The 27,369-nt window shown below is 32.2% G+C and overlaps 2 protein-coding genes across 6 annotated transcripts; both read left to right on the top strand.

Annotated features, from left to right (window-relative positions):
* Positions 1-167: 167 nt before the first annotated feature.
* On the top strand, positions 168-9,547 carry LOC128168257 (uncharacterized). Of its 3 annotated transcripts, XM_052834451.1 has the most exons (7): positions 168-354; positions 755-958; positions 1,072-1,136; positions 1,244-1,590; positions 2,005-2,866; positions 6,398-6,466; positions 9,408-9,547. In XM_052834451.1, exons 1-6 carry the CDS (start codon positions 189-191, stop codon positions 6,440-6,442), a joined length of 1,689 nt encoding a protein of 562 aa, XP_052690411.1. In that variant the 5' UTR covers positions 168-188; the 3' UTR covers positions 6,443-6,466; positions 9,408-9,547. The 3 variants fall into 3 exon arrangements, with proteins under 3 accessions (XP_052690411.1, XP_052690412.1, XP_052690410.1); XM_052834452.1 differs by lacking the exons at positions 6,398-6,466; positions 9,408-9,547 and adding an exon at positions 5,946-6,087; XM_052834450.1 differs by lacking the exons at positions 6,398-6,466; positions 9,408-9,547 and having other exon boundaries at positions 2,005-5,338.
* A 4,329-nt stretch (positions 9,548-13,876) lies between these two features.
* LOC128166268 (WD repeat domain phosphoinositide-interacting protein 2-like) lies at positions 13,877-25,574 on the top strand. 3 transcript variants are annotated; one of them, XM_052831329.1, is made up of 11 exons: positions 13,877-14,079; positions 14,196-14,278; positions 14,709-14,875; positions 16,391-16,585; positions 17,519-17,611; positions 17,868-17,938; positions 18,653-18,760; positions 19,028-19,195; positions 19,299-19,406; positions 19,837-20,141; positions 22,258-25,574. In XM_052831329.1, the coding sequence occupies exons 1-11, from the start codon at positions 14,009-14,011 to the stop codon at positions 22,377-22,379; spliced, it is 1,491 nt and encodes a 496-aa protein (XP_052687289.1). In that variant the 5' UTR covers positions 13,877-14,008; the 3' UTR covers positions 22,380-25,574. The 3 variants fall into 3 exon arrangements, with proteins under 3 accessions (XP_052687289.1, XP_052687291.1, XP_052687290.1); XM_052831331.1 differs by having other exon boundaries at positions 13,879-14,079; positions 19,837-19,967; XM_052831330.1 differs by having other exon boundaries at positions 13,879-14,079; positions 18,653-18,784; positions 19,837-19,967.
* The last annotated feature ends 1,795 nt before the right edge of the window (positions 25,575-27,369 follow it).

Here is a 27,369-nt window from a genome sequence, read left to right as displayed (position 1 = left end):
ACCATACGTGCATATTCAATCAAGTGTTACACTTAATTAGTTTCACATGATTTTACTTCAAACACAGTTATTTTCCTTTAATTAATTTTTTGGAAATTCAATTATGATTTTAAAAATTATATAAATCAGTAAATAACTTCAATTTCATCATTTCCTTTTTAGCATCGGAACGAAGGATAATATCTATAATGCCAAAAATCAAAACGATACGTAAGACGTCGAAAAGTGCTCTCGAACAGTCCCGATATATCAACAACAGATGTCGTCGTAGAAATGGCTTGTCTCACAAAGAAAACCTACCATTGACGTTTTGTAGTCCTAAGCAACATTTCTCAACTTTAAAAACGCGGCAAGGTAAGTCGAACTTCAGAGGGAAAGATTGTTAAAAAATTATATTTTGAACACAAAGGCAATTTTAATGGCAAGGAAAGATTTCGGCGATTTGACTGTTGTAATATTAAATAATTACTTTAGTTTGTTTGATCGCCTATACATTATTAATCATAATGGTATAAAATATTGATTCATGTTGTACAATATACAGAGAAATTACCTTAAGCTTGGCTGAAAAACAAATTATCCATTTCACCATCATTGTTTGGTAATATCACTATTTCATTTGGCATTATAAAACGTTATACACACACACACACATATATATATATATATATATATATATATATATATATATATATATATATATATATATATATATATATATATATATATATATATATATATATCCATTTTTTAGCTGGTGCTAGTGAAGACATAGAATGTTCCCCCAAACTTTTTCCTCATTTCATCCATGTCTGCAACCTGACCACAGATTTCACGGATCGGGCTGCTAAAGTCTTCAAAATCCCGCGGCATCAATTCATCCTTGAAAGGATGAAAATTTGTTTTAAGGTTCAACGGTTAGATACCTTAAACAAACAGTCGATGCCCTGCTGTCAAGGTCTGTATCGAGTTCGTTCAATTATAAAGAAAATCGATTGATTTTTTTTTGTTAACAATCAATTAAACCAATGAATATATAAGATTTAATAGGTAATATCTCATTCAATCCAGCAAATATGTCGTCCTTTCCAACCATATGTGTCTGTAAAGCAGGGCAAATCAACATAAGAAACGGAGTAAGAATTATCACATAATCATGATTTTTATGACAAACTGTTTCATATGATGGTTATTTTAGCATCTTAAAAACCATAAACGACTGAAAAACTCCTTTACAACCTAGGTTCTTTATATCGGAGAAAAGACATTCAAGAAAACAAAGAACATGTTAAACGTAAGCAATTTGGACACCATTGCAATACGATCTGCAATAACGGACCCTGAAGTTAGAGAAATCCACGAGGCTTTGACAACACTTTTAGAAACCCCAGTCTGGGAACTTCTTGTAGAAATCAAACAAAACATACAATTGTCAGATGCATCTCATAAGGTGGACATGCTTTCCATGGAATTGGATGTTCTGCTGAATACAGTTAAACATGTTCATTCCAGAGATATGATTATCGATAGGGTTCCTGAATACCAAGCCTATTCGGATATTCCTAAAGATGTTAAAGATTATTTGCTCAGGTCAGTATTTCCCTTTCCCTGAAATATAAAGTTTAAGTTTTCATGTTACAATTAAAACCTCTTTATCAATATCAAAAATGCAACATATTTGTTTCTAAATAAAGCATCAAAACTTTACTTCACTTACAATTATCACACTGATATTTCTTTGTTGGTATTTATTTTTCTTCGTTATACAACATAGATGTTTCTGATGGCAACTATAGCTTGTATGTGGTAGCAAGCTAGTATTGTCCTTCCCCGCTTCTAGATTATCCATTAGAATTATCACAATTACTAGTAATTAATACTAAATATTTGATAAGGTCTGAAAGAAAAATTGTCCAATTGTGTTGTAGTAATTGTGCATGATTGCATTTAGGAGTGTTAATTAACATCTACATTTTAGATTGATATACATGTATTTCATTGCAGAAAACGAGAAATCAATGGATTTGGAATAATGAACAATAACGAATTCCGGATTTTTGTAAATCACGAAAACAAAAGAAGACATCTACGACAAAATATGCTGAGAATGTTCCCAAATAGTTTCAAAACAAAATTAAATTTACAAGTAAAAGTTGGCAAACCTTGTATTTGCTTTTATTCTCAACAGGGGGATAAGATATATACGAGAAGTTCCTCTGAAGAATCAACTAATGGAAATAGTTACGGCACATTAGGAGGATTTGTTTCTGATCAAAACAATGATACGCTTTTTTTAACTTGCTCGCATGTCTGCCAAAAAGGGGATATTATCTTTGCTGGTGACAACAATTCCGGAATAAAAAGAATCGGAGAATGTGTATTTGCAAATAACCTTATAACAAAACCAACTATCGATGTTTTTATTGATGTTGCTCTTGTGAAGATTGATAGTGAAGTCGTAGACAGTTGCAATCTATCAATGCTTGATAATACTTTTCAACAATCAAACGTCAAGATTTACTTAGAAAACTTGCATAACATTGCCAAAAGAGCCTTTGTTTACAAGATTGGGGCATCGACATCGGTGACCAAGGGATTGATTACATCCCCAGAGTTCCACCTTAAAATAACTGGAGGAAGAGCTGAACTTTTTTTTGTTTCCGATATTGCTGATATTCCATTTGCCGAACAAGGTGACAGTGGATCTATTGTTTTCATGATCGAAAATAGCTCTGCTCTCGATACTATACACGTTATCGGAATGGTTTCTGGTGTGTTCACACCGCGTCAACCATCTGGAGAAGATGAGAAGGTAGATAAAAACAGGAAGACAGAGAAAAAAGACGATGGGGGAGCCAAAAAGGAGGTTAGCTGTACTGGGGATATTACCTGCTTTAGAATAGACACGACTATGGAATTTTTAAGGAAGAAAGGCATTGATGTTTGCTTTAGAAATCAAATTTGAAAGTATCAGTATCAGCAGCATTCTTGAAATCATAAAACATGTAGTAATCTATTTTTGTTTACCAAAAAAGCATACAGACCACTCTGTTTTTTAGTTTAAACTTAAAGATATCTATAGTTTAAGATAATATACGGAAATGCCATGCCTTATAATACAATCTGGTAGAAATATGGAACTTGCTATTACTTTGCAAATTATATATGTCATTTAAATATAACTGTAAGAAAAAAGGACTTGGAGGTGTCAAAAATGGGAATAGAAGTCTTAATGATGATGTTTTCTTTAGCACAGACAAGACTGAGTGATTTCTAAAAAAAAAAATGTTGAAATGTTGTTTTTGCAAATCAAATTTTAACAGATTAAGCTTGAAAAAAGACATATCAAAAACATTTTTAAAAAACATAATGATAAAATAAACATCATTTGTTGATAACAAACGTTAAAATATCATTACCTTTCTTAATTGTGATCTAACGGTAATATTTTTTGCAAATATATTTGTTGCAAATTAGGAAAATAAGTTTTCATTTTTCATATCTGGAGAATGGCATGTGAAAACTTCAGTCTTGGGGCTTTTTGTGAGAAAAACAAATTTTCTTGTATATCTCTTAAATGTTTTTATATGTTTTATACTTTGGGTGGACAGCGCAATCAGTGTCAGCGGAAATAAACATTAATTTTCTTTAGTTTATCGTTAAATTAAAGAAACAAAAAGATTTAGTTGATGTTTGTACACCATTGAAAATTTATATCTAACTGTTATATGATCTGGCTTCAGGATCATAAAACAATCCTAGACTTAAAAAAAAAAAATTACACTTTCTGAATCTCTTTTAATTGAAAATACTGACAAAATTGATACTAGTATGCTATTAAAAGTGTCTTGATATTAAGTTTTTAATTACAAATTTTTAATCGTCATATTATGATAAACAATTATGTAATGACTGATTGAAATTTTGACTTAAGTCTGAAATTGCTTCATGATCTTGATGCCTGTTGACCTTACCTATTGTGTACATACATTATTTGTACTGTATTATATACTTGTAAAGGGAGAGAGCGGTCTAAGATTTTGAACTTGTGCGTAATCCCATTTGTAATTTTGTACAATGAAAATATGTTCAAATCAAATCAAATCATATATGTATATATATATATATGCTTTTGCATAAGCATTATTTCTTTAATGGTCATTTCTCATTTACTCTTTATTGTATAATCCGTTTGAGTAAAATAAAAGATGAATATTTAGTTACAAAACCTGTCGATGAATATTTTTTAATCAAAGTATTAATTAAGTTATTTTGACTTAAGGATAATGCTTACCGTTTGCGGTCGTTTTTTCTTAGTGCTAAGCTTTATTTTTCGGATTAATTTATCATGTTTAACCCTAAGAAAAACAGTTAAAAAACCAAGTGCACATACATCAAAACTTAATTTTAACGAAACCAAAGAAAAGAACTACATATGATATTAGTCAAATTTGGCCCCCTAAATTCGCTATTTTAAAATGATTCAGATACATTAATTTGTTGTGCTATTTTATAAAAGAGTTGACAAAAAATATGTTTTTCACCTATTATTTGATTTATATACACTCCCTGGCAGTATATGACGTCAGAAGTGACGCTATTTTTATAATTCAATCAAAATCAGTCAAAAATTGACATTTTTCTTATCTTTTTTCGAATGGGAAACATAGAGCGACTCTTTGAACAAGAACGAACTTTTTGTCACGGATAAGTACTAGAGAGATACATCTTTGATGAACATATTTTGTTTGTTTAAGAAGTCGCTCAATGTTTCCAAGAAATACTGCTTTAAAAAAAGCCGTTTTATGCTAAAAATAACAAAGTAGCGGGAAAAGGTAAACATTATGATGTCATAACTTTAAATTTTGGGCACTGAAACCAAAATGAAAAATTATGAAAAAACTTTAAATGTGAATTTGTACAAATAAAACAAAGAATTACAGTAAAATGATCATTTAAGGGGGCCATTTTAGGTCAAACCATATATAGTCCTTTCTTTTTGAAAGTTTTTGTCATATTTCGTTTTACTTTCAAAAACATATTTAAAATAGAGAAATACGGAGAAATCAAATTGAGTATTGTACTAATTATTAGTATCTAAGAATTTACACGAGTATAAAATGGTAGGAGCAGTATATGCTAAATGAACTGCAAGGCAATTCATAAAAAGAAATAAACTGTTTCTAAAGGTAATACCGGTATAATGGACCTGTTGAGTTCATTCTTCACCATTCATTCTTTTTCATCAAATAAAAAATAACAGACAAATTGTGAACGTAAAGTTTTTTTTAATAATTGTACGTGAAGATGCTGTGAAAAAAACTCCAAGTAAACTGACAGAGATAATTGCAAAACTTATGTTTAAATGTGAGTGCCAATTCAAAAGATGCATCGACAAAGTCCAAAGTTTGCAATGGGGGGGGGGGGGGGTTAACACAGGATGAATCTCTGCCATTCAGTTAACTGAAACATGACTGAAGGGTAACTGAAAGGTGACTTAATAGCATAGCTGTGTCATTCAGTCACCTTTCCGGACCTTTCAGTTAACATTCAGTTGACTGAATTGCAGAGGTTCATCCTGTGCAAATACATTTACCGCTGTGTAATGTTTGTGTATTTGTTTGACGTAAGAAACATCGATATTATTATTTATGCACTGTACATTGAAAGTACATGAAATACTAGTACAATGAGCCTCAATATATTTCTCGAGAGAATATCTATGTTGTTATAAAAATTTACAGTCTTTAAGAGCAAAATTACATATTTCTCATAGTGACAACTGTTTGATGGTAATAAATCTTTTAAAGTGTCACGTACATACTTGTTCTCTTGGATTGAAACTTTCTAAGAAGGAGTTGCAAAATGACAATTGCTGCTTTAGAATCCCACGATGCATATTTCTTATATAAAGTCATAGTTCTTTTATATACATGTATTCATAGGTGTAGCTGAATGCTAACTTCACAATGGAGACAGATTTGGTTCTTGAGATAAGACCATTTAATCAGTTCTACTCACGTTGAAGATAAGTCGCAACTCTTATCTCAAATTGTAAATTCGTTTATTCAAAGACAAGTTAGCATGAAATTCCTTCTTCATACAGTTCTTGTTTTAATAACCATCTCTGTAAAAAGAAATGTTGCTGAAGAGAAACGTCTTCTTTTAAATGACCCTGAAGCGTTGCTTACTCAGATCCACGCCTTACAACAAGAAGTGCAACAGCAGAAATCAGAAAACCAAGTCCTCAGGAATGATGTAGACGATCTTAAGCGTAGATTTCGGGCAATGGAGTCCGAAAGTGGAAACCAGGGTAAACCGGTAAATTTGTTAACAATAATTACAACGATATATGGGTAAATTGTTGCTTTAATTTCTTGGAATTTATTTTTTAAAGGTTCAGTGTTTATTAGATGGGGAAAGCACACTTGTCCTAGCTTAAATGGTACGGAACAGCTATATTCTGGTAAGTAAAGAATATTGTATTTTGTTATATTTGCTGCTATATAGATAGTATAAAGTAAAAAAAATTAATTATACGGTATACAATGGCTGCATTTGTAAAAAAAATTAAAAAAAAAAAAAAACAACCGCCGACAAGGGTATTTCTTACTGCTGCTGAGTTTTTTTTCTCCCTTATTTTATTTTATCATTAATAAAGCCAGATCACGATCACACTGAATTCAGTTTTCGTGAAATATCGTTATTGCCGATCAGCACGTTACACAGAAGGAATCGACAATTCTTCCATGCGTGTGAAGAGTATGATGGCTGCGCATATGCTACATCTTCTAACAAGTTTTAAGTTTGTAAAAAGGTGTAGAATGTGTGCTCTAATATAAAGTTTTAATTTCAATCAATCAGGGAATTATCTACGCATTATCAATTACAAAATTATATAGACACCTATATATATCGCTTCATCTGATGGTCTAGAAAATCACGTGACAGGACATCGAAACGTCGTCACCCAGAGAATAAATATCATATGCCACCTTCTCGAAAAACTCGGGATTTTTTATTCCAATAGTACGAAAAAGCTGAGATGAGCATACGATGTAATTAGATATGATTGAATCTAAAGTATTTCGTTATTTATATTCTTCTTATATCAGAAAAGCAATCTAACTATCTACGATTCAAATTTAACAAAAAGAGAAAAATAAGAGAGAATATCAAACTTTTATGACTTTTTTTTTCTTTTAAAGATCACGAAATAAAATAAACTCGACGTATTTTTGGATCGTATTTTTTTCGGTATAATAAAAAATGATTGCATGAATGATGGGGAGATATTAATATCTATTCCCTCTGAAAGATCAAGTTTCCCTCGGGCAATTTTTCTTAAGGGAATAAATCTGCGTATCTCCCTAACCATCGTGCAATAAAAATATACTGTTTAATTTACTAAACAAGGACTTTGAAAATAATGATCGTGTTGAAGTTCTTTTTTCATTGCTATATACTGAGAATCTACCGAGTATGATTACCTCTATTTCGTACGGAAACTTGTTTTTAATTCATAGCTCTATAGAAACTGAAACGACTGAAATGCACACGTCCCGTTTATCAAATAGTCGAAACCTACAGCGACTGAAACTGAGAGGATTGAAATCTACAGACCCCTTACATCGATTGGTCGAAACCTAACGCGACCTTAGAAAAATCACTAACTGCACGAAAAAGTCATGACTCAAATTCCCATATAAGACGATTTGGCTGTTTCTTTTAGCTAACGTATTGAAGTACATCAAGAGTAACTTGTTAATTTAACTTACTTTTCACAATTAATTTATCATTTTGTTAAAAGAAAGATTGAAATATAAACAATAAAATGCTTTTTTGATGATCCATGTGGTTTATGAAGCCAGTAACCATTGCAGGAATTTTAACATAACCAGCGTTAGCAACGGTGTCTTGTTTTGTACTTTTTTATAGTACGTCTATTTAGAAATCGATTGAAACCTTAGCTAAAATGTTAATTATAATCTTCTCTCCTTCGGAATTACTCGACTTATTCCATCGCCTACATCGAAGTATGAGTTACAAATCAGTCGCAGTATGCCTACACATATGGAAGAAGTTGGATGTTACTTCTATGCTACCTACAGATCGAAAAACATCAATACTACTTAATTAAACTGTTTAAAATGCATTGTTAAGTCAATTAAAAACTTAGATTTAAGGAGGCCGATTTGGGTTTTTTTGCGGAAAAACTACAATAGCAAAACTCTTTATTTTTTAACCATATGTAATTTAAACCAACTCTAGTTTATTTGCGAAGGTTCATGAAAATCGACCGTCTGGTTCTTTTTAGGGACCATCTCAACATTTACTATAGGAATATACAGGAAACTGTCATTTTCCGCACATCGAAACAGTTTAAAAAAAATACTACAATAGCTTTTTTTCTCAAATTGTTATATATGATTAGTAATATAATTTCCTACCTTATATGTAAAAAACACAAAATTCTACCGTTTGGTTTTTAGTGGGGGCCATTTCAAAATATTAAAAAGCACCAAATTTTGCTATATATTTGGATCATCACGAATGATGATTGGCATAATGGATTCATTCCAAAAATGAGGAAAATGTCCTCGAGGATAGCATCGTTCTGTATATAAAATTTCAACAGCCCACAATTTTTACTTTTTCTTTTATGTTATTTCTTATAACGTACTCCTACAAAGCTTCATTTTATCATAACGTCATAAAAGCGCAATGGCAATGCTCCCCTACCGCACAACGTAATAATCGTGTTAAAAATAAAAATTTCCTTTAAAAATCTAAATATATTTATTTGTATTTTGTTTATTGTGTTCAATTTTATAAATGATATCGAAAAAAAATCATAAGAAGTATAAATCAACTGTATTATATTAGAATGCGCAAAAACATGCGCAATGCAAACTAAAGTCGGCCTCCTTAAATAACTTTGATAAAAGATGGTTATATCGTTAATCAACGTCTTTCGTATTATTTTGGGGTGGGTAAGCAGGAATTGTTTCCCGATCGATCAAAATTATGGCTTCTTTAAGAGTACAAACTCCGGTATCATTGAAGTGATAGTGAAGTTTCACATGCATGGAAGAATTGGCTGCTCCTTCTATAGATCCCGTTATTGACAATGTCAAAAATATATGCCCTTCTACCAATTGTCCTTTGAATTATGAAAAATAAGGATTGAGATATAAACAAAAGAATGGGGGCTTTAATGGTTCATGCTGAGATTATTGCAGAAAATATAACATATACCTGCTAACGCAGAATATGTGCGCATGTGCGTTTTGTAACTGATTATTAGCAGATTAATTATGGCGCATGGTTATTTGTTAGGATAGGTATGAAATATAAAATAGTGTATGTGCGTGAAATGTTTGATTCATTGATATTCTAATCGTTAGGAACGGCAGGTGGAAGTTTTTACACACACAGCGGGGGTGGTGCCAACACATTATGTCTTCCTCACCATACCGAACCTCTTCCCGACAATTTCCCTGTTGTATTTCAAGGCAATAGAACAGACAATGTTGGATATCTTTATGGAGGAGAATATCAGTTTTCCTTAAAAGACGTTGTCGTTCAAGATGATGTACCATGCTCGGTTTGTCGAGCAAAAATGGCTACCTCTACATTGATGATTCCCGCCAAAAGATCCTGTCCTTCTGGTTGGACGATGCAGTATACCGGACTGTTGACTTCCGAATGGCATGGTGGACAAATGGCTGAATATCTCTGTGTTGATGAGGACCCAGATTTTGTCGAGAGATCACGAGTAAATGAAAATGGACGACTATTTTATCCGGTGGTCACAGTGTGCGGTACACTGCCTTGTCCACCATACAAAAGTTCAACACTCGTGGCTTGTGTCGTGTGTTCAGCCTAAATGGAAAATAAAGTCAACAACATTTTTACTATTGTCAAGAAGTGATTTATTTACGCAAAGATCAGGGGCTAGTTTCAATTAACCATCTTATGACTAAAATATGTCTTAAGATCAAAGTAATAGCATTTCATCATAGCTGTTTCAAAAAATACTGTCTAATTGGGTGGGGTTCTGGGGTTGTTTAATTATTATGGCTAGAAATGCAAATCATCCTTGTTAAAACCATAACGCTGAATGATGGGTACTTCTTGTCTTAATGCATATGCACTCTTATGTTGAAATACATGTTGATATAAATGTTTGTTGAATTTTGCTCACGAAAAATGTGTTCGGTTTTGAAGGGATTTTCTTTTCTTTTTTGGGGGGGTGGGGGTGGGGGGGTGTTATTGTTTGTTTGTTTTTTCCTTGTTATCAATCATCGATTGGAACCCTTCTCTCTTATTTCCATATTACTGGAGCTGCTGTCATAACACTGTATGTATATTGTCTGTCTTGGGGGAAGCTGTACCGGTAAGGCGTTTTATTAAATGTAATTGTGTAATTGCTTTATGTGAAATTATTATGTGTTTAAATATTATAATGAATTATTACAGGTTTTTGTATAACTTATAATTCTACTAAATGAAGTGAACCTTTGACCAAATCACGTTGTCTAAGTTATTTCTACCGACACCGGCTACATATAAAAGATTGAAGACCTGTAAGGTTTTTTTACCAAGTTATTACAATTATTGATCCCTGGAGCTAGGGTATAGATAATCCGAGATTCCTTCGACTCCTGCAACACCCCCCCCCTTTTTTTTTAAAGCGCTAAGCATAGCTCAGCGCTTTATTGGCGTTAGACTTCTACTTCCGGTGCATCGAATAACTGCCCCCTATGAGCAGAAATATACATCATTTAAACTGGTTGGGGAACCAGTTTCATGGGTTTACGCACATAACTGCAAGGGCTGTTGTGAATCTTATGTGCAGGGCTTACGTACATCACTGCAAGGGCTGCTACGCAGTGATTATAGTCAGCCTTCGGGCTGATTTATTAAGTTATAGTGAAACTTCAAAAGCGCTTGCGTAAATTGGAATTCTGGGAAGGAATTACTAGACAGTCCGTGTTAGTGAAATTCGAAGAAGTTATGAAACTGGTCAGTTTTAGGTCAAACTGCATTGTTTACGTGTACACTGCTACACACATGCCTCCTCACATACAGTTATAAAAATATATGTACATCTGCATATTATTATTCAAAATATTTATATCTTGTATTTTTATACATGTAGAGTGTGTAGTCTCTTGTCACCTAAAATGTATATATATTCCAGTGGCTGAGTTTCTTAGCTTTTAAAAAATCTTGTGAGTGCATAAACAGAAGCTGGAATGTAGAAAAATCAAAACGACTTGTGAATAGCCACATATAGTTCTTGGTGTTCGCCGCTTTCCTCACAGCACATATATAAGGAACTAAACACTTTAAGTTTGCATAGTAGATCTAATCTGTGTGGACGTATATTTTACGTCGCTTACATTTGTTACTTAGACGCAACAACCTACCAGATAAATGCAGTACATATGCAGAAGAAGATTCACAACATCAATTATAATGGTCAATGCAATACCTTTATAAAGAAAATGCACGCGTATAACGACAATACAAGTGCAGACATTTGTCAAACAAACGTATTTAACACGTCGCACACAAGGTACAGATGTGAAATAAAGTGTAACAAAATCAAAGGCTTTTATATAACATGATTCAGGCAGGTGTCCATTTAGAAGTCGTGTTCAGCTTTGATTTAAATTAACTTTAAGTGTATATGATAAATCATAATATACATGTATATTTAAAAGAAACGTAATTTCGACCAAATTTTCTTAACCGAATTAAATTGAATAAGGATAAATTTTGGATAAGTACATCTTAAACGCCATTTCGACCCTTCTGGCATTAGTTACTTTCAATTAATATTAATTAACATTATGTCGATAAGTCTCATTTCTAACTAAGCTTGCACAAAGTAAATTTCCTTTAGAACCAAGCTAGGTTAGCGCTTTTCAGTACTTTCAGTACTTTGATTTTTTTTTTATAAATTGGTGTTTGCAAACATCAGATAAAAGCTGGGGTAACAATCAAATTCTTAGGCGACCGTCGAGACCTGTTGGCTCCTCTTTTCTCTGGTATATCTTAGGTGATTGGCTAAAATGTAAAATTATATTTTTAATGATTTTTTTTTTACATTATTGAAGCATATGATGTGTCACTCAACATTAAGCAAGTGAACTAGCTGAAAATACAATCTATAGATTAAAACCATTAAAGTACCTACCATAATTAAGTCCACACCAAATACCAACTGCCAAGGTAATGGGATACTTGCCGCATTCCAGAAATACAAACACAAGGACGCTGACGAACCCAATACTGAGACCAATCACGGACATTATCCTGACGCTAGACAGAAGTCTTTCTTTTTCTGCAACACAATAACAAATAGCGTAAATGTCACAAACATAAAAAAAAAGCTGGATAAAGACACTTGATATCTTAATTGTTTCTTTTTATTTTACATAAATTAAGATGGAAAAAACCTATAAAACAAGTAATGGTTATTTTTTTTACTATAAAGAATTCAATATATAAAAAGACGTGCACAAATATATTACCTTGATACATTTAGAACATGTAAAGACAATGGATTCAGGCATGTTAAAAAATATTCAAGTTTTTTTTAACCAACATTAAAACGTAAACAAGATTTTTTTTTTAATAAGCTGTTTAAAAATTGTGATATCCAAACACAAGGACTGTTTAGATTTAACACTTATCAAATCTTTTTAACCCAAAATGTGGTAATTGCATTTTCTGTAAAAGACATTTACTTTGAACGTCTACTTTCTTGTTGACCTTCCATTATTATATTTCAGATAGATTTGATATAGTGAACTCGGGTAGAATGTAATTTATATTCAATGAAGTTATCCTGAATATTAACCTCAGACTCTTTGTCGGAAAAAATACATTAATTATGCATACTCCTATATTACCAATACCTTGTTTACCGATTAGAACCGTTCAATACCAAATGTCAAATATATACATGCTTAGGTCAAACTATGTAGAATGCATTTTTATTTCGTAACCATTTATTTTGAAAATGGAAAAACATGTATTTCAGTTCGAATAAAAATAGCAGATTGAATAATCTCTTTACGTTGCAGTGTCAATGAGGGGTTTATTCTTTCAATTAAAAGTACAGACTTAATCAACATCCAAGTGTTTAAATTTATAATCTTGATTTTTTTAAAAACTTTACCAGTACATGTATGTTCAAATTAATTGCGTTTCTCGATCATGACGTATGATTTAAAAAAGAAAACTAAAAAGGTGTATTAATTTATACAACGGACAATATGTTGAATCAGAGACATAAATAAATAACATGTTATTTATTTCTCTGGTTGAATTGATCCGGCTTCTTTTGAGTTTCTCAACCAAATTGCTGCATCAAACTGAAAACTGTTTCCTACGCAATATTTATGAAGAAATATTCTGTTGCTTAATAATAAATGTTGTTACAATGTTAGAGTTTCATTCGTTAAAAAGTTTGTATCAAATCTTTACTATTAACGCTATATTAAATACATGTATATTCGGTTCGAAAACACCTTGAGTGATATCAGTGACATAAATAACATATATAAATAACCGGAGACATAAATAACATTTATTTATTTTATGTCTCTGAATATTATGTTATTTATGTCTTTGGTGATATATACATGAATGGATGATTTTGCAAATTGTAAATTTGCTTTGCTATTGTCTATGTATTTTCTCTTCAAATTTTAAAGATTTTGAAATAAATACGTGCGATAACTGTTTTTAAAACGTTTATTATGGTTTTATCAAGTGTTTTAGTTTACGCGCGCAAACTACTCGGAATACCCTCTAATCCTATTAAAAATACCGAGGAAGTCGATATCCAATAGAATTCGTTGTTACAAGTTGTAAATACAAAACAAATGGCGACATAAACGTCATTTTCCTGAATAAGAAAATTACAGTCATATACACTTTCAGGACGGATTACCTTTATTCTGGTGTGGCCAACAGTTTTTCTGGCCTCATGAACCTCGCAACTAAAACCGGGGACGAACAGTCTGACCTCCTGTTTGTGAATTTTAATCAAGACTGCACGTAAGCAAATTAAGAAAAACCACCCCAAAAACTGACATCGTCTGTCAACAATTCATTGCAACAGCTGACGAAAATAGACATTTGTCATTTTTTGACGGCTTTCTTTCTAATTTCAGATCTTTAGCTGTTGGAACAAGGACAGGATACAAATTATTTTCTTTGAGTTCTGTGGATAAATTAGAACAAATTTACGATAATGGTGAGCTTCAATTTAATAACAAAAAATAAATAATAAACAAACATTAAAAACGTAATCAGGCTGAATTTTTTTTTTTACATTGCAAACAAGTTTACAAATAAGTTCTGTGTAACGTGAAAAGAAGAGTTTAATTAGCATTTCAACAGTTGAACAATTTAAGTATGGTCAGCTGATGTAAACAAGAGCAGACTTCCTTTATCAAAAGTAGGTCAGGTGACCATACAGTGCCCATGAAATTGTTTACCAGCACCTTCAGTGACCAATCCTTTGTCCTCATTCTAAAAACAAAATCAAGTGGCAAATTTGACCATAAATGACCATATATCATGCTTGTCCTTAAAATAATTTTATGACAAATATTATATAGGGCCTACAATAAAATAACATCACAATGGCCTAAATGGTTTTTCTTGTATTTTTTCAATTTCAGAAAGTGAAGACATTTGTATAGTGGAGAGACTTTTCTCCAGTAGTTTAGTTGCCATAGTTAGTTTATCATCACCAAGAAAACTCAAAGTGTGTCACTTCAAGAAAGGAACCGAAATATGCAACTACAGTTACTCCAATTCAATATTAGCTGTGAGGCTGAACAGACAGGTATCAAAGAATTGTTTCTTAACTGATGAAATCTTTTTTGGAAACATCTGAAACTATATAAATGCCATAGTCTTACACTTTGATGCATGTATGTATATAAATGTAATGACCAGCTAAATATTGATGCGGGCACCTTGGAAGAAAGGAAGGGCATATTGATTTGCTGCTGTCAGTCAGCCCACCAAAAGTTTCTGTTCATTTTCTTTGCAGAGAGTGCACATGGAAATAAAATTTGGTAGCATATCTAGGTCAAGTTCAATTTTGGGTATGATCAAGAAATTTTAAAAGAATTTAATTTTGCCCCTTGGACTTAGAAAAATTCTTATTATTTGCAGTTTTCATTCATTTTCTTTGCAGAGGTTTCACATACTGAAATGAAATTTGGTATACAGATTATTCATAAGAATATCTAGGTTAACTTTGATTTTGGGTACCGTTGATCAATTTTTGACAGAGTTATGCCCATTGGACTTAGAAAAATTGCAACATATAATTTTTGCAGTTTTAAATCGTTTTCTTCTCATAGGTGCCCAAGGGAATAGGGCATAAGTGTTTCACAAACATCTCTTGTTCTTATAGTAGTTTATACTAGTGATGGAGTGATAAAATTTAAGATCTACCATAGCTCTGCAGATTCAATATTGTGTATTGTTTTTTATAAATGTTGCATGGTTCATCTCATTATGCAAGTCAGACAGATAGAATTTGGTTTGATTCTTAAACTTCTACTCTTGTAATGTTAATTAATTTAGAATCCTACTGGTGCTTCTAGCTTGATATTTGCAGGTTTATAGCAGGTTGGTTAAAAGAAATTCAGTAAATGTGAAGAGCAAAAGCTGCCTTACATAAAACCTAGTTGTCTGGTCTCCAGTATTCATCAGAATTAAATTCATAGCTTTTGATTATCTAGGCAAAAGTGCAATGAATGATCTGTTTATTTTTGCTGTAGTTAATGTGAACATGTAGCTGGTATGTTTATGGTAAGTTAATGTTGGAAGTCATTGGCCAAGAGTTCAAGTTGTAACAAAATCAATGAACTTCTATTTGTATAAACAACACAATAACACATGTGGTATTACATGTAATAGCTGATAAAATCTGTGATGATCTGTCATTTTATTTACTACAGAAGAATGTATGCTTGCAGAAAACAATGTGAAATGTGCAACTTTTATAACTTAGATTACATGTATTATAACTGGGGACCACCATGCAGTAAATAATTTTGGTGTAACGAGGTTTTTTAGTCACCTCACCTTAAGTTTGCATTGGGTCTTATCAATTGGGTATCCATAAGTCAGGGGTTAGAGAATCCAGACATAGTATATTCTTCTTTGGTTCAAGTTCAAGTTGGAACTTGATTTTGCATTAATTTACCTAGCTGTTGCATTAGCAAAAGAAACAATGAAACTGTAATTGGTAGACATGTACATATTCATTGTAATTTTTTCCAGAAATCTTAGTTAATATCATAGGGGTAATTTCTACGAAATTGGATTTTTTTCTTTTGAACAGCGGCTGATAGTATGTTTAGAGGAGAGTTTATACATTCACAACATACGAGACATGAAGGTCTTGCACACGATTCGGGACACGCCCCCTAACCCCCATGGACTGTGTGCCCTGTCCATCAACAATGACAACTGCTTTCTGGCCTACCCCGGCAGTAACCAGATTGGAGAAGTGCAGATTTTTGACACAATCAATCTGGTAAGGTTTTATTATCTATTAGGTTATCTTCATTCAGATACTGTAAACACGGAAACTTCAGCACTATGCACTAAGAAGAAATAATGTGTGTACATACATGAATTCACCCACCAGCTCACCGTCTTTGCTAGCCAATGGTTTTCGGTTTATGAGGAGTGGAGTGGACCGAAAACCTTCGGCTAGGGAAGATGCCAGCTTACTTACCTTTAAAAATTTAGAGAAAGCTGTAAGTTTTATGTTGTGAGGAAATTTATACATGAGTTTTCTTTCATCTTTGATTCATATGATTAACAAAAGGATCAAAATATCCACTTTTACAGAATTGTTTCCCCTTTGTTCTCGTATGACACATGAGAAGTTGTATTTTGTTCTCAGAATTAATTCTTGCGAAGCATGCAATATAATATATATAAAGTTGTTATCATTTTGTAAATGAATCAATTGAGATGATTATGTGGAAAGATGGGTAGCAATCTAGCCATACATGGTTAAAAGATTACTCATATCCTCTGCTAGATACATGTATATGCATGTAGATTAATTATGAAAATGATAATACATGTACTGGTATATGTTAACTTTTACAATTTACAGATTAAAAACAGACATTCTTAAAACAGCTCTTTATCCAAGTGCAAAAAATATTTGTTTGGTTAAGAAATATGTGAATCTTTCATTTGCAAATAATTTTATTAAAAAAGCAGTTGGAGTCCTATATCATCTTATGTATACAGTGTATGTGTATTGTCAGGGTTATGATTAAAAATAATTACATATGGGTTTCATAGAAATTTGAATTCGCAGTTATCAATTTAAAACACATTCATTATCACTTCATTCTTTATAGTCATGCTACTTTATATTATCCCAGACAGACCTACCAATATAATTTCATTTTGTTTTTTTCACAATCTTGTTGGTTGCTCATTGCAGAGGGCTGTGGCCATGATCCCCGCCCATGATAATCCTCTGGCCTCACTTGCATTCAATGCTCAAGGAACCAAACTAGCCACAGCTTCCGAAAAGGTAAGACAGAAAATAGAACAAGAACAAGATAAGAAACTACAAACCTAGTTTTTGTTAAGATTGGTCAACAAATGCTGAAAAAAAATTCATTTTTAACAACTCGATTGCTCTTTTAAAAAAAAACCATTTTTCCCTTGAAAACTATTTAACACATAAAACGACATTTCTTTTGAAATTTTGGTTGCTGATAAGGGACATGTATTGCTTATGCAATACTCTCAAAATGGTTGTTGAGTTCGTTATTGTTATTATTTAGGGTACAGTGATAAGAGTGTTCTCAATACCTGATGGACAGAAAATGTTTGAGTTCAGAAGGGGTGTAAAAAGGTATGTATAGCTTTCATGTTTTGTCAATAATTTGTCTATTATGATATGTGTACTAAAATTAGAGATTTCATAGTATCATAAATTTTCAGATTTGGGCCAATTTTATTTTTATTTATTTTGTTTTGAGAAGAAAATGTTGTGTGCATTTCACCTACAGTTAGGGGATAAGTACATGTAATGCTAAATGATTTGCACATTATACATGTTAAATATCATTGTAAATATGGTGTTAGGTTTGACTTTGGAAGAAAATGGACCATATGACTAAGTCAATGGAGTTTTATGATTTTTTATCCCAACTGAACTTCAGAAGGCGATAAATCACCATATTTTGTAGTTTATATTCATATATTTACATTTTCCAGTGTCTTTGCTTGTGATAACACTACATATCGATTTTGTACTATATAATCCATAATACAAATGACGCCAAATTGAGGCGCCAGCGGGGTTTGCTTATTTACATGTATATTTAAATTTTTAATCGTACGATGGCTTAAAATTATGTAAATATAAGTAATAACGAATCATTCTTATAATATTATGAGGTGATAATTTCGGTCGGGGCGTGATCAAATCTATCATAAAGTCCTTAGGGCTTTACTGGATTTGATCACGCCCCGACCGAAATTATCACTTCATAATACTCAAAGAATGATTCCTTATTTAGTTTTGTATATAATAAAGACAGTGTGACTGTATTTTTCCTTCCAGGTGTGTGAGTATATACTCCATGGCCTTCAGTGCAGATTCCTTGTTTCTGTCAGCCTCCAGTAACACAGAAACCGTGCATATATTCAAATTAGAAGTCCCCAAAGACAGGTCAGATTCTAATAGAAAAGACAGGTCAGATTCTTATAGATACTACTCATAAAGGGAATTGATTCAATCTGAACTTATACATCTAATATTAATTGATGTAGTATAAGCAAATGCTCAAAGTTACTCAATGATCATAAATTCAAGAACATCATATGATATACTTGTATCTACAAATAAAAATTCTTAATAAATTTTAATTTACCGTAAAAATTAATTAAACGCTTTACTGTTTATCCGCATAATATATACTATTTCTGTCATCTGTAGGCCGACTGAACAAGAACCGCAGGGATGGATGGGCTACTTCGGTCAGGCCCTCAAGTCCTCCGCGACCTACTTACCTAGTCAGATGACCGAGATGTTTAACCAGGGCCGAGCTTTTGCAACAGCCCGCTTACCTAACTCAGGGATGCATAATGTCTGTGCCCTGGCCACGTAAGAATTTAAAAATCCGGGTTTTTTTTTATTTCTTGCTTGAAAGACAATTTTTTCTTTAATGTTTCGTTAACCTGATTTGATCCTGGTAATCTTTTTTCAGGATACAGAAAGTTCCAAGACAGCTTGTTGTTTCACAGGATGGTTACTTGTACATCTACAACCTAGATCCAAATGAAGGAGGAGAATGTATGCTGTTGAGACAACACAGGTAAATTTGTTGGTTCATCCACATCATTCCATCTATTATGTTATATATTAATTAACTTATTCTGTAGAATGGGTAGATTTTTAAAACTAATTTACTGATAAAAGGGTAGAATGCATCAGTTGTAGCCAGCCGACCTGTATGATTTCATTAAATATAATTTGAATTTCTAAACATGTTAAAGATTTAAGAGTTGTCTATCTTCATGTCTTAATTTTCTAAGAAAAGATATTGATTGATGAATACTTCATACCAGTTGTCAAGCTTTTCAAGTACAATAATGTCTAAGATTAAAATGAAGCTTATTTGGTTATTTGTGTGGTAAAAACCCAATGCTTTCCTTACAGTGGTAGCGGAGTTGGGCTGTTTATCTTTTATATCATAGAAGTATTTATAAAATTTATTTTGATATTTTCTTTTATCTTTTTGCCAGACTGGATGGCAGAGCGGGAGACAGTCCAGTTCCAGAGGTGACCCCCACAGATCGACCTTTGACCCATCCGACCAGCGGAACCAGTTATGCTTCATCAGTCAAGAAACCCGAGTCTTCAGTTGTCCCACCAGGTAAGGCTTGGGAGTCCAGCAAGCAGGGGGTGCCACCTCTCTCCCCCGTCTGTGTGGCCCCAGGTCATGTGATTGGGAGCTACGCGGCGGTGTTGAAGAAGAAAGGGGGGCCACAGGATGTCAGTGAACCACTCAGTCCTTCTTGTGAAATTGATGAGATTTTGTGTGACCCAGGTAATAACAATTTTTAGCCAGTTTTTTTTTTGTCCGCTACAGAGAGCACACACAAAGAGTGCACTCATTGCATTATGTAGACAAGAGTAGACATTGGAACCTTCCTGCATAGAGAGCGGCATGGATATGTATCAAAAGTATGACTTTCTCCAAGTCTAATGAGTTTTGTTTTTCGGTAGTTTTTGTGGGAGATGTTTTGAGGCGGGTGGGGAAGAGTGTCAGTGATACAAAAAATCCAAGTAATTAAATTGGTTATTTCCAAAGAACAGAAGAAATACAGTGAAATGTTTACTAAATGCATGGATGTTTGCTTGATATGAAAGTAATTTGTTTTTTGGAAATCAAAGCCATGATTCACATGTATGAATTGATTATATACACTTCGATAAGAAAAAGATATGCAGAAAAGATTTTGCTTGCAGAAATGCTTGCTTGCTACCAAAATTTTGTCATCACAGTATGTTTCAGTGTTATTTCGTTCTTAATGGAAATAAGAGAAAAACTGTGACTAAGGGAAGGTCTGTAAATTTGATACATATTAGGCCATGCCATATCCCCTCTCAATTATCAGCTCATGGTAACATCACAGAATTACGTAAGATGCAGTGGCTTTTGTTTAATTTGTTTTTTCCTTCTAATTTTGAATATCATTTGTGTAGTGGTCATATGTTTGAATCATCCATTTGCGGCCATTGTTATTGGAATGATTTTTTTTAACTCCATTTCTCAATGTGGTGGCATATCCTCTCAAGTTGCTAGGAACCTTTATATGCATGCCTGAATTTTTAATATTTTAAAATTATTCATGAATATCTTGATATACAGATTACTTTCAACATGCAAAACTAACACAATGTTTACAAGAAAGTTTTGTTATAAGTCTGCAAGTGAAAATGCTGCTTAATCTAATACGATGCACATGGCAATCATTATTTTGAATAAACTAAACAAATTATACCAGAATTACATTAATTTGTACTTTTTACTGCATACATTTCTTACAAAAATTAAAAATTTATGATTTTTTGTTGCATTGGTTATATAATGTTGATTTTCTACATTTTTTCCAGTACATGTATCAAGAAAAGGAGGGCATATATTCTCCCTCCCTTTTTCAAAATGTGTACCGTTGCATCACAGTTCAATCTGTTGAGGTTTTTGTCAACTAAACTTTCATGCTTTTCCAATTAATGATATAGAATAAATGTATCATGAAATATGTGAATAAAGTTAATCTTTAGAAGATCCCCATCCATCACCCATGCTAAAGTACTTGACTGAACCAGCCCGCAGACTTCATCAGTATGCAGACAAAATTAGGAGATATGATTTATTTTTTAGTACATACATTAAATTGATAGAAATTTTAACATGAAAAATGATGAATTGTGTAAGGTTTCTGTCTGTGGTTAATTTTTCTCAATAGCTTTATAAAAAAAATTACTCACGGTTCAGTAAAAAAAAGATTAAATTCAGCATGGATTTTTAAGCTTAGAAATTTTTTTTTTAACAAAATGATATATCATAGGTGTGAAGTTTATAGTGACCTTTGTGATGTAATTTTTTTTGAAAAGACTTCTGGTTTGAAATATTCTAAATAAAATATTTACATTGTACATAACATGAAGAACTGAACAGGAAAAACTTTACTCCATGTGCAGTACTTAGTTCTCTCGTTGGGTGTGAGCGTTTAGGAAATGCTATTTCAGAAAAATCTGTAATAAATTTCTTGTTTTTAAACATTAATTGAAACGCCAATGTCACAAGCAACAAATGTTTAACTTTCATATATCAGAATTTTTAATATGTTGTTAAATATTGCATTTAACTTTTAATAAAAAAAAAAAAGATCACTAGGATTAAAAATTCAATGAAGTTATATAGCTGCTAAGTAATTGGTTTAGATTTCAGTAAAACATTCAGAAATAGCAGATGATTAAAATAAAAACTAATTATTGTAAGTAAGAAAGAAATTAAAAATAAACTTTACTTATCTACAAATGAATGTTAAAAAAAACAATATATCCACTAGCGTATTGTTTTGAAAAATTTAAATAATGGTGTAATATGTGGTTGCTTGGTGATCAAGATGTAATAGACTTTTCCAATATTTCAGAATCACAACCATACCAAGAACTGGAGCAGGGAAGCACGGGGGAGGGTGAGGGGACAGGACTGGGTCATCTACGACTGGACGACGATAACGAATTTCCGCCTATGACGCACAAGAGTGATTAAAGACGAACATGTTTGGCGTAAATCATAACAGGTGGAAAAAATAACCTTATGAAAAGAAGATTGAGTGTAACTGCTCCATCTTGTTTGATGGACAGTTCTATCTCTGAAGTGATTGTATGTGAAGGTCAGAGATAAGTAGAGGAAGACATTTCTTTGTGGGTTTTTTTTTTTTTTTTTTTTTTAATGATTTGGCTGTCTTTGGTTGTTAACATTGTGCAATGTTCATCAAAGTTGCATTTGAAAAGATTCTAGTGAAAAAAAAAATATGGTTGCATATCTAGTGTAATTACATTTAATTATAAAAAAAAATATGGTTGCATATATAGTGTGATGTGCGTTATTGGTAAAACAATATTAATAAGGCCAGTGAGTTTCCAACGACAAACATTATTCAAGGTTTTCAAGCAGAGAAAGTGTACTTGCAAGTTTTATGGGGAAAAAAAATTTAGGTGTCTTGTACTAACATGTATTTAATAAAAAACCATTTTATGTCACCACATGTTTGAGTAAGACATCACCATGGTTACCATGGTTTATTATCAAGGTACAAATGAAATATTTATGAATTGTTATGAAGCCCTTTGATAGCTGGATATCATTGATTGGTATTTGAAGTCTTTTACTGTTCAATGCTAAAATATTTCTTAGATGTTTAGGGGTGTATGAAGTATTTTTGGAATGTTTAAAACAAACACATTCAACTTTTCTAAAACTTTATTACAACCACTTTTCAAAAAAGATAACTAACAGTAATTTTTTGAAATAATTAAATTTTTAAACTCCTGCAAATCAAGTTTGACAGAAATTTCTTTCTGAATACATGGAGTAATTTCTGTATGTGGCATTCAAAATTACATGTACTGTGGAATCATTAGATTTCGTGGTGGCTCAATTTTCATGGAATTCGTGGGTACCTTTCATCCATGAATTTACATCCTCCACGAATTACAAAATAATGATTTTTAAGTCATATTTCTTTTATCAGGTGTACGATCAAACACGAAATTACGTCCCCATGAACCTGTGACATTTAAACAATCCACGAAAATTGGCCCCCATGAATTTAAATGATTCCACAGTATATGTATTCAAGTGGTCAGCTGAAATTTTATTCGGGACCATAAAACCTCAACATGAATAGCTGGGGTAAAAAAAAAATAAAAGATAAGGATGTATAGGGAAAGAAAGCGGAATATATTCATTGATAATTATGATTAAATCTGTAGTGGTGGTACAGGAAAGTATATCTTAGTTCTTCATTTTTTAAATGCAAATTTCATAATGTATATAAACCATGTAATTAAACATCTCATGGGACGAGTTTATGGTTTAATTTGGTTATCGTGGCACAGATTTCATTGGAAATGGTTGTTACTAAAAAAAAAAATGATGCATCTATATATAGGATCAAAGGAAATGAAATATGAAAAGAGAAGAAAAAAATGGAATTGGATATTCTTAAAATATTTGTTTTAACTGTTCATCCTTGTACTGTTTTCATACATGTATTATCACTGGGAGTAAACATTAGTCATATTCATGTATCACTACTAGTATGCTTTCAATTTCCAATTTAGATTACCTAGCTATGAGCAAACTGCCATTGTTGTGTACAAATTTAATGTCACCACTTTCAAAGTATTCCTTTATTACATGCTTAATTTTGCAGGTGAAAAGCTACATATACTTTTTTTTAAAGAACATTTAAGGACCCTTGATACACCATAAACTTATAAATAACTCAAAGTGAAAATAAAAAAGATCAACTTAAAACATAATATACACTTTTATTTTCTCAAAATAAAAAAAAAATACAAGTTGTAATGGTGTATTGAGGGTCCTTAAAGTAAACTTTTAGGACAGTCAACTTCCGTTAATAGTTCAACCAACACTCAATCATGCTCAGTATTTTTAAAAAGTACTGTAGTTCATCATACATTTAGTTAATCAGTCAAAATAAAAAATAATTATAGTAAGAACAAACAGCTGTTCATTTTTAGCTTATCACAAGTCTCACTTACACTTCAGTATACAATTTTTACAAACATCCTACAAGCATGTACATTTGCATTACACGCGGATAATTTGGATAGACTTTGACAGTTAAATTTTGTGATACACTGTTATTGCTTTTCTGTCTTCCATTTTCCTTCCTAATGATAATAAGCTGTATTCTGTTTGGCTACATTTCAATGTTAAAATGTAAGAATTGCTTTTAATTTATTTCCATTGGTATGAATGTTTTGTTTGCTATCAAGTGTGATTCATGAGACATTAAACGGTCATCTTACCCCCATTCCTGCTGTATCATACATGAAAGAAATAATGTCATAAATGTACACCAAAAATAAAAGGATAGTATGTGTATATTAAACAAGTTTTTTTTCTTTATGTTTTTGCATCAATGCTTTTCATCCTTTCAAAACGGAACCGGAAATGCTTTTTCTTTCGTCTGCCATTGGAAGATGTTTCCATGGAATCATTTATTTGTGTAATAAAATTCTAAAAGTGGTTAAAATCTTTAATTGAATGAAAGTTGAGCATGGCAAATCCATTTAATGCATAGCATTTACATGTACCAAACTGTACATTCTTTCAAGCCATAGAGCTCCCTCAAAGTACATTAATAGCCGGGGTTTGCGATGTCGAAGGAAACCATACACATCCCTAAATATTTTTCTTCTGATGTTCAAAATCAGGTCTCGCTTTCTTTTGGCCAGTGGATTGATATTGTCTCTTGAAAATGATTTCCATGTCTGATGTATTAAGACTAAAAATATACTTATATCAATAAGATATACACCGTGTTCTGTGTTTAATTGTTTCTCCTTACTAAAAATATACATGTAGTATATTATTACATGCAAGACGCAGATTTTATGCCTGTTTATTGTGGTGTATTTCAAGTTATCAATTTCTTCTGCTTCTTGAAAGCTTATATAGTTATATTGCCTTGTTACGATATCACCGTTGTTTGTTGAACTTATAAAATGTATATACATATATATGTTTTACAAACCTTGTCCCTTTGACTGCTGTTATATGTATATATGTGTATTCAAAATATTCCCCTGTAATTAAATAAGTTCAGACTCATAATTTTGCACGCACAATGCTACTCCGTTCAATATTGTGTGTTATAATTGATACATGCAATGTATTGGTGAAGACCAAAATAAAGTGTAGGTAAAGTTGTTGCTTTGTCGTTTTATAGGCAAAAGTCTATGGTTAAAAAAAAACCGGATCCAAATATTTTTATCAGTGAAAACCTTTAAGTGCAATTAAACCGCGTATGAACAACAGACCGAATCTTCAACGAGAAAAAACCCTCCGCTAATTAGACGTTTGTTAAATCTGGTTTTTAAATGAGTTTTCTTGTTTAGTATAATTCATCTTTTATCTAACATTCAAAATAAGTAATGTTGATTGTATCTTACCATGCCTTACATATATATTATCCTTAACAATTTCACTTTTCGTGGACTATTTATAGAGTAACCGTTCATATTGCAGTTTTAGCAGCATTGGTCAATGGACGAACTGCATCGAATGACGACACTCGTTTTGTCTCTTATACGTGATCATCTGTATTTTTTCTGATCATTGTTCCTTTCTTTTCTGATTTATGGAAATTATTTATAGATAAAAAAGCATTCCAGAAAAAAGTACACAACTTCAGTAAAAAAATTTCTGCAACGATCGCTACATTCACAGTCAATATGAAACACTAATGAAAGAAAGCGTTTTAATGATTATACTAGCAATTCTGTTTATGTATAATCTTTATTCGGTCATTGATATTTTCGACCAGCACGTTATATCTCGTAGAAGGAACTCTTTTAGCCATATATACTGTTTTCTTTCATATATATACAAAGATTGCTACAACTTTTTGGAAGTCTGTCGCCAGTGCTCTCATTGTAGCTAGAGTTTGATCGATCACGAAATCATTCATGTAAAATGAAATTCAAGGTATCAAAAAGACATTAATGAACTATGTAAACATCGTTTTACAGGTATTCGAATTAACATTGACATTTTATAAGCTGAATAATGCATTTGAAAGCAGTTTGGAATGTATATTTTCAAACGCAGACGGATTGAGTTTGATAATTAGTTAGATTTCGTGATTCGGTGTTTTTTCAGTGACCTTAAATGTTTTGTTAAAAAATACTCTATGGCTGAAAATGTAGAATTCTATAAAAAAAAAAGTGCACTGTACAAGCCGTATAATGTTACAGACATAAGTATGATAGTATAAAGTACTAGTAGGTCTTCAGCTTCGTCGCAAGCCACGAGTTTTGTATCCATTCTATTCCCACAAACAATGTGTGGAAATAGAATAGACACAAAACGCTTGCGACGATGGGTCTTCGGGCGTGAACTTTATACCTTGATCGGCATATACATATGTTTGTGATAGGGATGAGTCAACAATTATTATGTGAAAACTTTTGTGTAAATAATTAATATGATATACACAAATACATAATCAATTATTGTCAGAGTACATTAACGCTTTCAAATTAATCCAAAACAAAGCGCGTGCTTTTTCATTTGCTTATTAATTAATACCAGATCAAATCGTGTCTGCAATGTCAATAATTGTATTAATTTTCACGCGAGGGGGTTAAAACGAATGTCCCGACCGCACGTCCCTCCATGCATGCAGCACCAGATGTACGCGTGCGAGCGACTCTCCGTAAATCCCGTTTCCTGCATGTTTCGCGGTGTAATTGGAATTTTTCCTGTTCAAAAGCAGTGATTATTACACTTAATTACCATCAGGAATAAATTACGTTGATCCTGTCAAATTTTGTGACAGTTATGAATTGAATCTACGTTCATTGCGACGCACATTTTACTAGTGTGATTATATGCATCTCTGACACAATTTTCTTTTGGTTTTTTTTAGAATATGCATCATAGAGTAAGAATGTGTTAGATTATGTTAATTTATAGAAGACGTTCGCTTTCCTCAGTATTCTTT

Source organism: Crassostrea angulata, chromosome 10 (assembly GCF_025612915.1).
Source record: "Crassostrea angulata isolate pt1a10 chromosome 10, ASM2561291v2, whole genome shotgun sequence".
Taxonomy (NCBI): Eukaryota; Metazoa; Mollusca; class Bivalvia; order Ostreida; family Ostreidae; genus Magallana; species Magallana angulata.
The sequence above is the reverse complement of the archived record's forward strand: the minus strand, read 5'-3'. Positions and strand labels throughout refer to the sequence as shown.

Bases quoted from the DNA above. Each gene is read 5' to 3' on its own strand.
- LOC128166268 (XM_052831329.1), top strand. From the start codon at position 14,009: ATGAACCTCGCAACTAAAACCGGGGACGAACAGTCTGACCTCCTGTTT. The intron at 14,080-14,195 runs GTAAGCAAATTA...TTCTAATTTCAG, and splicing joins AATTTTAATCAAGACTGCAC to ATCTTTAGCTGTTGGAACAA. The intron at 17,939-18,652 runs GTATGTATAGCT...TTTTCCTTCCAG, and splicing joins TTCAGAAGGGGTGTAAAAAG to GTGTGTGAGTATATACTCCA.
- LOC128168257 (XM_052834450.1), top strand. From the start codon at position 189: ATGCCAAAAATCAAAACGATACGTAAGACGTCGAAAAGTGCTCTCGAA. The intron at 959-1,071 runs GTCTGTATCGAG...CATTCAATCCAG, and splicing joins GTCGATGCCCTGCTGTCAAG to CAAATATGTCGTCCTTTCCA. The intron at 1,591-2,004 runs GTCAGTATTTCC...ATTTCATTGCAG, and splicing joins GTTAAAGATTATTTGCTCAG to AAAACGAGAAATCAATGGAT.